Source organism: Eurosta solidaginis, chromosome 5 (genome assembly GCF_040869045.1).
Source record: "Eurosta solidaginis isolate ZX-2024a chromosome 5, ASM4086904v1, whole genome shotgun sequence".
Taxonomy (NCBI): domain Eukaryota; kingdom Metazoa; phylum Arthropoda; class Insecta; order Diptera; family Tephritidae; genus Eurosta; species Eurosta solidaginis.
Window position 1 is genome coordinate 224,823,297 of NC_090323.1, and position 13,788 is coordinate 224,837,084.

Genomic DNA, 13,788 nt, shown 5'->3' on the forward strand with positions numbered 1-13,788 from the left:
ATCAAATTTGTGAATATTTTCGGGTGAAAATAAAACTCGCGATAAGGGTGAAGGTAAAATCTTTTTCGAAAACGAAAAATTATTTCGCCACCCTCTGCGATAGGGTGAACAAAAACTGTGAATATTTTCGGGTGAAAATAAAACTCGCGATAAGGGTGATTGTATGAACGCAGCGACTGAGATTCAGCAGTGAGTGCAGTGAATCAGTTTACGCTTGTACTTCAAACTGTAAAAATTCGAGCTTACGATTTCTCGAACATGTTCTAGAAGAGATTTCTCGCGAGTCTCGCCTTCTCGAATCTCGAATTACTCCTAAAGCTCGCGAACTTCTTGACATTCAACTTAATCGGTTCATTGGCTGTTTTATATAGAGCTTACGAGTGCTTCTGGTTCAAGCCAAAATGGCCGCAAAACCACGAGTAAAAAACCCATAAATGTATAGAATATTGCCAATGCAGCGACTGAATTGAAAGTCGAGAAGATCTCGAGTAATTCGAGAATCTCGCAAGCCTTATGAGTAATTCGAGTTTCGAGAATCTCGCGAGCTTTGCGAGTAATTCGAGATTCGAGAATCTCGCGAGAAGCCGTGTTCTTGATGTTTCATTGAAAAATAAAATATTGCGAACAAAATTATATGTATAGTACATATGTTTTGAGTTAAATGTCATTGAAGCAATATAATCAACAAAAAAGTCACAAGTAAAAAAAACCAAGTGTATAAATACTGTCCATACAGCATTTAAGTAAGAATGTCGAGAAGCTCGCGAGATTTACGAGTACTTCGAGACACGAGAATCCCGCGAGAAGTCGAGTTCTCGATTTCTCGGGTCTCGAAAATCTCGCTTGTGTTCGAGAAGAAATCGTAAGCTCTAGTAAAAATTCGTAAAGTCTCTTAACTTATTTATTCTGAAATCTGTTGAATGAGGGATATATGCTATAATGGTCCGATCCGGGCGATTCTGGCAAACGCCAAATCGGACATCAAAACATACCCGTTCACTAAACCTTCTCAAGATATCTCGAAAATTGAGGGACTAGTTTGCGTTCAAACAGACAGACAGACTTGGCTAAATTAACTCAGATCGTCATCCTGATCACTTCGGTATAATTATGGTGGGTATAGCTCGTCTCTTTCAAAGACTTACAATTTTGGGACTCGGACCAAAGTTAATGTTGCATATCATTTTCATAAAAGGTATACAAAATCAAATAAACTCTGCTCCCAAAAAAAATCCCCTATGACGACCCTGCTTGCATCTAAAGTATTCTTGGATAAATGTCTTATTCGAATTATTATCAATCATTGAAAACTACTTTTTTTTCTACATCTAGGTAAAACGCTTACGTCAACGTGTAGAAGAATTGAAACGTGAACTAGCTGGTGCAGAAGATGAACTAGATTCTGCAGTTAATCAAGTACGCCGCCTACAACGAACCAATGATGAATTGGTTGGACAGACTGAGGGACTACAAGTGCAAATACAACATTTACAAACCAGGTTTGATTTCTTTTCGTACCTTTAAACTTGACTTTAACAACAATCCTTAAACATGCCGTATGTTGGTTAGACCGTAACAGTTTTGCCGTACACATTCCAATTGACCTTTGTCTAAAAAAGCGTTTCAAAAGTAGACTGTGATATATTTTTACTTTTGTGATCTTACTACTCCTATGAAGGCGACCTTAATAGTATCAACCCGTAAATGGCTCATGACGTTCGGTTAGAACTTGGGACTTAGCGCCCTATGTCTGTCCACCACTGTTTTGCCATGAGCGTATCTCAACACTTTTCCGATGTTAAAACTTTAGTTGAGTTCACTATCTATTAACCGCATGCTCTAGTAACAGGTTGTACCTTCGCGGTACGAAGAAATCCCACTGGTTTGAAGCTTCGTTTGGCTTCAAATGAATCAGATAGGTTTTTGCCAATCCTCTGACGGAGCTGCTGGCATTGCTCAACCTTATTTAGCATAGCAGAGAACACTTCAGCCTGGACTTTTGGTTATTAAGATCAGCAAAATACCTCTATAATACAGCAGCCGTCCCCTATACTTGGTTTTAAATATATCGATTTGCTGGCACTTAAGGCAGCTTGAGGACCTTATGGATTGGTCAAAGCACTCTTCATCCATGGCATGCGATAGTCTGACACTTTTTTTCAAAAGTTTCTGCATCAGAAGTTCTTTGCACTCACACCGTTAGGAGTCACACAGCTTGGTCATGTAGGCAGCCTCCTTGTTTTGTGAGGTGACTTGGCATTTTTCATAATACTAATCTTTTTTCCGGATCATTGGGGCTCAGTTATGTCCGCAGCGTCGGTACGTAGTGAGTGAAAAATGTGCTCTCACTGGAATTGGGGGAATTCCTGTTTTGTGAAACGATGGAGTGAAAATAAATTTTCATACATTTGAATAAATTTTTATTTTCATATCAACACAAGCTTACCAGCATGAAAAAATGCTAACTACAAGCTTACTAAAAGATGATTTCCAATAAACTAGCGAGCCCTATTGTCTGTTCATTTACCTTGACAAATCTGGAGAGAATCGGGGCAGGAGAAGCATACATCTATATTGGGTCCTAGAGCATATGGGAAGAGATGGGAATGAAAAAGCGGATGAACTAGCTAAAAAAGGCGCATCCTTTGAAGCTTGATCCGTAGACGTCCCAATTAGACTAGGCGAGATTAAGCGATGGCGAGAGGTGCATATGATCGACCAAGCGGGAAAGGCGTGGGTTAAAGCTGTAAAGTGTCGAAGATTATGTGTGGCTCTTATAATCTTAGACTAACAAATTTGCTTCTATCATAAAAAAGAGAGGACTGTAGACTCATGACGGGTATTCTGACTGGACCCTACCTTCTGGCGTCACATGCCTTTAAATTAGGCTAGGTCAGTGATAGCAGCTGTAGGAAGTATGGGTTGGAGGAGGAAACGATCGAGCGCGTTCTATGCTCGTGCTCTGCATTTGCCAGGCTAAGACTCCACCTATTAGGAGTGATACAGCTGTCAGATCTAGAGGCAGCAAGTGGCTTAAGTCCTAGAAAGCTTCTAGTATTTGCCAAGAAGGCGGAGTTATTTTATAACATAGGTCCTGGTTTTTGATAGGGTTTTTCAGTTTGGTCGTTAAAATAAACTTCTGGTAACACTACGGACTCAATCAGTCCATATGAGGTCCTCATGGACTTGCCAGTTCTACCTAACCTAACTTACCTTGAAAAAAAGCAAACTACTTCTATATGATAAAGGCCGAACATTTTTATTTTCAAAATGTTCGCACTTTGCACTAACACATCTATAATGGTAATGTAGTTACGTTTGCCATAAATACATTGCCTGTTTTCAACCATAACTAAAACAATGCATGCGTTCAAACCAATTTTCGTAACACTTTTTCCACTCCGATTGAGGTATTGAGGATTGAGCTTTTGTCAAATTATGCGGGATATAACGCGAACAAATTTTTTTCACAGCCAAATGTTCATGCGATATCTTATTGATGCTCGTCATACTAAAGCCCAGGGATGCCTCAATCTCACGATAAGTCGTATGACGATCTTGCAATATAAGTTCGCGCACATCGTCAATGTTTTGTTCCACAACAACTGATTTTGGACGACCTTCACGACTTTCGTCCCTGAGCGAACGGCGGCCACGATGGAATTCGTTATACCAGCGTTTCACAGTGGCAAAGGATGTGGCTTCATCACCAAAAGTGGAAGTAAGTTGTTCAAAGCACTCCTGTCTTGATAATCCACGTCGAAAATCGTAAAAAATCATCGCACGAAAATTTTCACGAGTTAATTCCATTTTTTCGCTGAGATACAATATTTAAGTTACTGTTACCAACACAAGTTGTGCTCAAATGTCAAAATTTTCTGAAGAAGGTTATGCTTAAAAACCTCAAACTTTCAATTGAAAACGTCAGATGGCACCGGCAAACAATTAGTGTTGCCAAGGCTCAAAATATAAATAGCAACCCTCGTATTCGCGTACTTCACTTATTGCGTGGTAAAATCAAACGGATGGACTACTCTGCTAGGGGCTAGACTTTGTCGCGAACAGACTGCTCTAATATTTGCTTATATTTACTCGTTCTTCTGTGTCTCATATTGGATTCTGCTATATACATAGATGTATATCTGTACTTTATGTAATTTCATAAGCGTTCTTCGTTGCTGTGTATTGTTGCTGTTTGGTGCGTAATTATTTGTTGTCTCATCAGCTTGCATGCTGTTGTGTTTGGGCACCATTTATTTACTAACGGCATAGTGATGTATCGAAATTGTTAACATTCGGTACAGTATAATTATTTAAACTACGTGTCAAAGGTGTACGGTGTAATTCTCCTGATGCGGTCTAATGCTTTATACTTGTATGTACCCTCAATTCAATATAATTACTGAAAAAAATCTGCAATATTTCAAATTTCTTAACATTTTGGATTGCTGCTTTGTGTATAATGGATATTATTGTTCTAAATTAAAACTTTATTTACCTACGTATCTGCACTAACTCATTCAATTAACCCTCATGCTTGACCACTCATTTAAACTTTGTGTAAATTAAAAAATATAAAATAAATATAAGACGTGCACCCAGTCCACAAATGCGTACTGTCGGTGGTGTGCAATTACGTAATAAGATCGCCGTAGAAATTCCAAGCGAATGTTTACCTAACATCAATGATTTACGTCAAATTTTCGATGATCAACCAGCTGGTAGCCGTCATAGTCATAATGCGGCTAGTAGCTTGCCAAACGGTGGCGCTAACAATGAAACAGCTTTACCAAAACGTTCTAGCCATACAGAACGTACTTTAATGCAACAAACTAGCACATTCTATGATGCTAAACCTACACATTTGGAAGAGAATATATTTGAATCGAAATCGCGTAATCTTGAATTTGAACGTGCCAAACAAAAATTTGATAATCCATCACATTTACAACACCAACATCATCACCACCAGCGCGAGCAACGTGAAAGATCATCGGGTAGATTTGCTGCTGCTGCCGCTGCTTCCACTGGTAGTCAATCACAACAACAACAACATCATCATCAACAACAGCACCAAACTGGTGGTAACCGCTCAAATCTGGCATTACCATTAAAAAACTCAAATAATTCTGGTTTAGGCCTTTATTCTGGTAATGGTAATGGCAGTGTCAGTGGTAGTGCAAGTTTGAATTCGAATACAACAACAAATTCAAATTCAAATCCCAACAACTTATTGAATAAAGATGATATAAATCGTCAATTATATAATGATGATCATTCACATTCCTCGACGTCTGGCGGTGGTAGTATTGGTGTAGTAGGTGTGGTTGGTGGTGGTGGTAATGCTAGTGCTACTAGTACTGGCCAATACAACTGCAAGGATGTTGCTAATAATGGTGGAAATAGTGTTGGTGGTTGCTACTCAATGAACAGTATTAATTTAGATGGTCTCAAAGTTTCCGACGACGAGGTAAGCTAATGTGCATGAGTAATTTGAGAAAGTCATTATTTTCGTCTGTGTTGTGTGGTGCTTCTTTTAATATATTTTAATAGTTCGCATAAACATAAAATATTATATACTAACGTAGGATGGGAACTGGATGCTTATAAGTACAAGAAAAAGAAGAAGATACTGGCATCAAAAACTGTAGAAAAATCATCAAGATTACGTGCTAAGTCTATAAAGCCACACGCGGCTGCCTTCCACTTGTCCATCTATCATTTTCTTCTTCTCTAATCCTGTTGTTGGTGTAGTAATCTTACCTTCTCATTCCATTTGTGGAGTACATCACGGTCTAAGCAGTGCTGTACTGAAATAAAACGCAAGTCTTTACGGTACACAGACTCAGCTACCGCGTAAACGTCTTTTCTGGTGATGCCTATGGAAAACGTTTTAAAGGATGATTGAAGGCCATATTCCTGAATTGTGCGGACCCTTTTCAAAGAAGATACCATGGCACGACTTATCCTATTTAATGGAAAGACTAAAACACAACGTTACAAGAAAAGCAAAATACAGAGCAGGTGATGAAACATTCGCGTTTAGAGACGTCTTCTACAGTGGTCATGCAAAGAAGAAAGAAAGCCGCGTCATTGTGTTGGGTTTGTGATACGAAATATGCTGTATCAACAAATGATAGATTGTCCAGTAAACACTGCTTTTTCTCGGAGATAGCAATCTCCTACTTATGTGACGCGGCAACATTGTTCTCACTTGGTACGTACCGCCGCTGAGCATATTTGAAGGCTTTAGCGAGCACAGAAAAGCAACTGGTACTATGAGTAGTGTCATACTTTCTCTAAACAAAAAGACACTGTTTACAGGACCACGTCGCGTACAAGCGCAGCAGCCCGGAATGTATGTGATCAATATTATGCCGTCAAGAGAGCAGAGGCATTTTTAGAGGAAAGAAACGTGAGCAAGTGAGATGCTGACTGATAGCAATAACGCCCGGAAATTTTACTAGAGAATTCGGAATCCAGAGATGACGGAAAGTTTCAAGACCATTGCAAACTCCAACAGGAACGATAGAGGCGACTTGTTAACCCAAGTATAGCTCATGCTTAACAGCGTGATTGCGAGAATCGCAAGATGCTGATTGATGGGAATAATGCTCGAAAATCCTACAAGGAAATTCGGCGTATGCAGGAAGGTTTCAAGACCAGCGGAGATTCCTGCAGCAATGAAAGTTGCATCATATTTACCGACGTAGTGAGTATGCCCAAGTCATAGTGGGAACACTTCTCATTGCTTGAGAGCACATGACCAACGTGATAGCCCAATCCCTGACGACAGAATATGCATGCCGCCACCCGACTATGGTGAAGTAAGTATCGCAATATCCCGGTTGAAAAATATCAAGGCGCCGGGAAACGGCATTCTATAAACCGAACTGTTAAAACATGAAGGTGAAGAGACGCCCCGGGCAAAGCAACATCAAAATTTTAGAAACAAGGGTTTTCAATTAAAAGAAAATTTTCCTAAGCGGTGTCGCCCCTCGGTAGTGTTTGGTAAGCAGTCCGAGTGTATTGCTGCCATGAAAAGCTCTCAGTGAAAACTCATCTGCCCTGCAGATGTCGTACGGAGTCGCCATAAAAAAACAAGTAGGTTCCGTCCCGCCAATTTGGAGGAAAAATTAAAAAGGAGCACTACGCAAATTCGAAGAGAAGCTTGGCCTCTATTCTCTTCGGAGGTTATCGCGCCTTACATTTATTTATTTTAAAGATATGCTAGAGAACATGCAAAATATGGTCCTATGCAAAATATGGTCTTACGAGCGGATACTTCAAGTTTGGATGCCCCAAACCGCGCTAAATAACGCGCATTCCGCCTACATAATATCGCATAAGAAAAAAAACCCAAAGTCTACAAACTAATTGGGCCATAGCAGCGATCTTCGGACCTGGTAAGTCCACAATGTACCACATTTTTTGCCCGAATCCAGTAGAATACTCAAGGGATGCCCAAGGGAGTTGTCTGTATGCTGCGTTTCTGAATTTTAGTGCCCAAGAAAGCTTTGCCAAATGACGTTCAACAATATCAATCATCTCCGTGAGTAGTAAAACCGTTCGAATCCAAACGAGGCGTCAGCCAAGGCGACTCGCTATTTTGTGAGTTCTTTAGAGAAGAAAGTTCTAGCACAAGATTTATACCGCAATGGTACAATCTATTACAATAGCGTATACTTGCTGGCGTATGTCGATGATATTAATATTATTGGCCTAACGAAAGCGCGCTTTAAGTTTAGCCTTCTCTGGGCGGAATAAAGAGGCGAAAACAGCGCAGGTACTCGCGCCTTGCCAGCAGATATCAATTGCGAAACTGTGATGGACTTCGTGTATTTGGGAGATAAATATCATTTTTTCAATGGCAGGCCAGAAATCCAACGGGGAATAAGTCTAAATAACAAAAGGTACATCATTTAGCATTTAAAAAAATTAAACAAATCACGTTCTAGTAGTCTCTCGTGACACCTATGTTGATGTATTTCAAAATGACAGAAGCTGTTGAAAGAAGATGGAATGAACCTTGGAATATTGCAGAGAAAAGTTCTACGGAATTTGTATGGTCCTTGACGTGATTTCCACGGTGTGAATCAAAGGAAATTTCATGATGAGCTCTACGATCTTTACTTATTCACTTATGAGCAAGAATATTCACAAAAACAACAAATAGGGTAGAGCCTAATTAAAAAAGTTTGGTCCTTCAATAAATTTTTGTACTGAGATCAAGACATATATACATATGTACATACGTAAATTGTTTTATGATTTTTGTAAACCACATTACACTGAAAGAAATGGTGCTAGTAAAATCAACAAATCGGTTCTGTTGTTCTTGACTTAACGGAGATTCGGTGAAATTGATCGAATTATGGTTAATTCGACCGATTTCTTTGTCAAGAGAACAAATTAGTTTAGTAATTTCAACAGAAGAGAAATTGCCGCTCTTAAGTTAACAAATTCCGTAAAATTGACAGATTCCTAATCGGGGATGATAAAGGATTTTTCATTTTGTATCAAACGAGGAAAAAAAATGTACCAAATAATCCAAAAATGTACCAAAAGTCTTCTAATATGAATTTTAACCAAACTATATGCTCTGCTTCTTTATCGAAAAACTATTTTTAGTCAGGAAACTTTCTAACACAAATAAAAAGTGGTATAAAGGGAAATATTATTTATGAAGAAATACTTTTCCAGTAAAAATATTAAAACAAGTTTATCGATTAAGTCGTACAAGTATGTACATATATAAATACATTTCTTTATTGAGTATCGCTAAGGAACATAAAATTAATATTAAAAACAAATACAACAACTGCATTCAATGCAAAAACATTTCATAAAAACAGTTTAGGTACAAAAGGTTTAGATTCAGATATAAAAGTTGACGAATTGTCGCCTATATCTATACTAATAACTGATGTTTTAATTACTACATTAACAGCTCTTCTTTGAGTTATTTTAACACCTCATTTGACAAAAAGTTTTTTTTTCGTATCTATATTATGACAACTACTGTTAGTTTATTTCCTCAAGTCTTTAGTTTTTATTAAGTTCGAAACTAATGTTGGCCGATCCCGTGATTTTTGAGGAATAATGTTATGTGTGATTGTGTCCTCTCAGTCACAGCGGCTCATAACTGTGTTTGTGACTGAAAAAAAAAACCAATACCACGGCAACAGGGGCTGTATTCAGTAAGTGTGCGTTTTAAAATGTACATTTTTCTTACATAGAAATTATATGAAGAAAAAGTGTACATTTTAAAACTAACAGTTATTTGCCGCCATCCAGTGAGTTTTACAGCTCAGGCTCACGCTCAATTCTCACGGGAATGCTCTGGATCATTAGAGACTCGAGAAGCAGATGTCGTGAAATTTTCGCACACGTGAAATGTGATAGGCAGATGTCGCCGCTGTTTTTCATTTAACTCATACGGCGAAAGGCTAAGCAGCGACATCTATTTTTGAAAAGTAGTTTTATTAAAGGCAGCGTTGCCAAACTAAAAAGAAGTAATTAACAAATTATCTGGCTCACAAATTGAACCAGACTTCTATCTGGACTTATCTGGCTCAAATCGTTGTTGTTGCATTTACATGCAAAATTATTTATCTGGCTCAAGATTTTTCCACCGGATGATGGCTCTTGAATGTACCCTCAGAAATCAGTTTTAAATTTTTCCCTGCGGAGTGGGTTTTGCGAATAATACACTCTGCGTAATTTTTGGGGACATCTACTGTTATTCAGTCGCAACTTAAGTAACTTGCTCATTGTATAGGTTCATAGCATAGAAGCGATTTGTTCCTGTGATGATGTGATGAGAGCTATGTTTGAGTATGTGATTGGTAACGGGAAATAAATGCTGTAACAGGCAAACAGTCACGAATATTCCATGTAAGCTGTCGCTGAAATGTACTGTGCTATTTCAGTAGCTGTGACAAAATCAGAGGTGCACGGATATTTGCCAACTCTATTCGAAACTGTGTTTCTTTGAAGTCTATTTCTCCACTTCATTTTAATTAAATTTTTGTATAAAAAATATCTTTTCTACGTTTGCGGATGAATGTGGAACCGACAATATGCGTTGAACTATTCTATAAATCTTGGAAAACATTGGCGCATTAATTAATTTTTAACTGATCTTATTTCTTCTCAAAAGTTGCCTATATTTAAATTCTTCAATTTCTTAAGATTCTCATGCTCTGCTAAAGCTCTAAATTCAGATTCAAATTTCTCTATTTTATCAAATTTAGAATAGCAAACATTTCTGTACCGAAAAATATTCCTAGCAAATTGTGCTCGGCAACAAAACAACTTTACCTCAAAGCTCTTTGCGGCTTGGCTTTCTGAATTGCTAGATTTATTGTCAACGTACTCCGCAATTTTCGGTGTAGTTTTGGCTAAATTTTCAGCTCGAATATGGGCTTCAGAGCACGCATGTCGTTTGATATGAGCAAGTCCGCCTAGAAATGAAGAATTGCCACAAAATACATTTTTTTCCCTGAGTAGATTTTTCCTCTTCCAACCATGGATACATTTCCTTCCACTGTTGCTTCAACGAAATTTTATACTTTCTGCAACTTCTTTCGTCTTGGTTACATACTTGTTTGTATATTTATACACTTATGCTGCTGTATGGTTGGAGTCTCCATCATCTTGTTGGTGAGAATTTTTTGATTTAAGTGAACTGTATATACATAAATTCGTTTACATACAAATGTGTAAGCGTATGTACGTATTTCATGGCTTGCTATTTCGCTAACGTACATTTTAAAAATAGCACGTATTTAGGAAACTTTTGTGAGGTAAAAGAAGACGGATATATTTTTTCGAAAAATTTGACATTTTTTTGTACACTCAGAGCTGCTTTGCAAAGAACTTGAAGTGTAGTGCTGTGTTCTACAAAAATGTACCAAAAAAGTACAAATGTACCATGATTATCAACACTGTTCCTAATCAATCTAAATGATTTCAAGAGAACAGAAATCCCTTTCATATTAACAGTTTTGATTGGTATTCCTAGAGCGACAGTAATACTTGTTAATTTAACAAAACTATGGGTAAAGTATAATGAAACAACTTTTCCTGTTTATTCTGCCACTAAAACAGTCAATTACGAATCAACGATTTGTGCGCAGTTGATTCAACATCTCGTTGCGATGGATAAAAATTGACAGAAATTTCGGTTGATTTTACCAGTCTTTTTCTTTCAGTGTACAAGCTTACATATCTTTTGTTGTTTTTCTTTTGCCTACATCATTTCATCTTCATCTAAAATCATTTTGAGTTTTGGAGCTGAGACTGAAATAAATTCTTATATTTCTCATTCACAGACTCCGTAATTATGGTTCAACGAGTCTATTGCTGGACGATGAAACAGAAGGAAACAGTGACGAAGGAATTTAAACAATTCATAAAGCGTTATAAATATATGTCTGTTCTTAAATATTCAATTAAAAAAAAAAATATGTTCTGAATAAGCTATAAAACAAAATTATTCCGTGCTCGAATATACAAATAAAATGTCTTCATATTCGTATTATAGCAATATTAAATTTTAAGACTAAGATGGACAATTTGTGCTATATATTTATATTGATACATATTATGTAATACATATATATACAAAAACTTGTAATTAATTTTATTATATATATTTTATACATCATAATCTATGCAATATTTTAATATTAACCTTTTAGCGGAGTTCTCTTTCCCTTGCCAAAAGTGCCCGTCTTACATAATTATTGATTTAACAGCTTTTTGAGCAAGTGGACGTTAAACCGCGAGTGTGAGTCCTCAATCCAGTTCTGCCCAAAAAAACTAATTGGAGATCTCAGCTCTTTCTTATCATACAAAGTGTTGATATTCACTGAAACCTGGCTTAAACCGCAACTATTACACTCCGAAATTTTGTGTAATAGCTACATATTGTAACGATTTTATTTATTCCAAACCTTCTGCTAACGTTCGAATCGCTAAAATGTTCCAATATTCAATAATACAAAATAGTCTTTAATAGACTACTTCGTGCTTAAATCAAAACTGATTACTGACTACTCAGCTTGTGCTGCTTTTATACTCTCTGTTGACTTGTCCGCATATTTCTACAAATGTCTAGACGTTTCTCCTTCTAGATTCTACTACTTGGTTACCAGCTATATGTATGTGTATTTGTAGTTTATAGCCTCTCGCATAGCCATATGCGTGTGTGTATGTGAGTACTACTTCGGCTGATAATTACATGTGTTTGCAAGCATCTCTTTTTTGCCTTGTATGTAGTACATATATATGTAAATGATGATTGATGTGTTTACGTACCAAGAGTGGCAGCTTGCTTTATTATTGTGCCTTTACTTAATAACCGCTTAGTGCTGTGAGTATCACTTAGTGATACTAATATTCGTCACAATATGTAAGTTAGGATTTTACTACATTAAATCCTTAAAAAATAATTTTGTGAACACGAAGTCCGACTTTATTCGTTCACTTTCAAATTAGAACTGATTTTACAATTATTCTTAATTGTACTTTACGGCTAATTCTACATTTGTATGTTTGTCAGGTCACGTTGCACTTGCATGTGGTGGGAATATTTGCGGGTTTGTTGTAGCAGCGTCATCATATTTTGGTAGCGCGTGTGGTGTCGTTTGCCCATGGGAGACAATCAGGTTAAATGTTCGCATTGTCACTTGATATTGCTGTGATGCAGTAATTGTGTTATTGCAACGTTTGTTGTGTTAACTATCCCCCACTCAAGAATGAACGTCCTCGGTCATTAGAAGAAAGGAAGATCATTGAACTTGATGTAGGTCGGGATTTTATTTGTCTGGCTGGGTAAAACCCCTGTAGGAATTTCAGCTTGAGCTGCTTGGCTTTTTTCAATGTATTCAATACTAATTGGTTTACGTGTACGGATGATAATTAATATACCCACCAGCGCTATGATGGTTACGATTGTCAGTGTCCCAATAGAAAATGTTGTCTCAAAAAATCAATTCGCTTTGTGTTGTTGATGTGTAGTTCTTGCAGAACTTCTAATTATAAAATGTCCATATGACCGTTTTCAGCTGGGGTTAGCCGCAGGGCTGAAGGTATGGCTTCAAATGGTTGGGATGCAATATTTCTGTATAACTGATTATTTATTTTTACTGTTGAATTATAAAATTGGATAAGGTGTGTCACATTAATTTCTTGTGGTGCCTCGTTAACTTATATCCGACCATTGAAGTTGTTTAGCAGGATAATGCCTGGTTGTACTTCTTCTACCGCAGATATGTGCTGGCCTGACATCGTAGAGCAACTCGAATTCAAACTATTTATTAATCTAGGTATACATTGATCTTCACTTAAGTCTACTAAATTATTTCTATTACATATTGATATTACATTGTATATTTTGCATGGCTTACGAATACCGTATGTTTTATTTTTACATTTCAAAATTTCATCGTATTGAATATTTATTGCAATATTATTTTGTTTTTTTACTGGCCTTAATATTACTTTCCTAAAAGTTTCATTACTTGTAAGTGGAATTTTTACCATATAGATAATTATCATTTCTTTACATAAAACATTTATTTTTGAAAATCCTAACGCTTCTTCTGCGTTGCTAAATGGCATTTCTTCTGCCTTTAATTTTTCTAATGCTACTTTTACTTCCTGATTGTTAAGTATTACAGTATTAAGGATATTTCCTTTAGCCCATTGTATGGCGTATTTTATATTTATTAATTAATCTTTTATTACCCTTATTTTACTTTGCAAACCTACTACAATTTC

The 13,788-nt window shown here is 36.9% G+C and overlaps 1 protein-coding gene across 2 annotated transcripts in view; it reads left to right on the forward strand.

Annotated features, from left to right (window-relative positions):
* LOC137252599 (coiled-coil domain-containing protein 102A) overlaps positions 1-13,494 on the forward strand; it is a 76,110-nt gene extending 62,616 nt beyond the window's left edge. Inside the window, exons 10-12 of one of the 2 annotated variants that reach the window (XM_067788570.1) lie at positions 1,333-1,499; positions 4,591-5,470; positions 11,337-13,494. In XM_067788570.1, coding sequence (XP_067644671.1) covers positions 1,333-1,499; positions 4,591-5,470; positions 11,337-11,345 — 1,056 coding nt within the window. In that variant the 3' untranslated portion in view covers positions 11,346-13,494. The remainder of the gene's footprint in view (positions 1-1,332; positions 1,500-4,590; positions 5,471-11,336) is intronic. The other variant, XM_067788571.1, reaches the window with a different exon arrangement.
* The last annotated feature ends 294 nt before the right edge of the window (positions 13,495-13,788 follow it).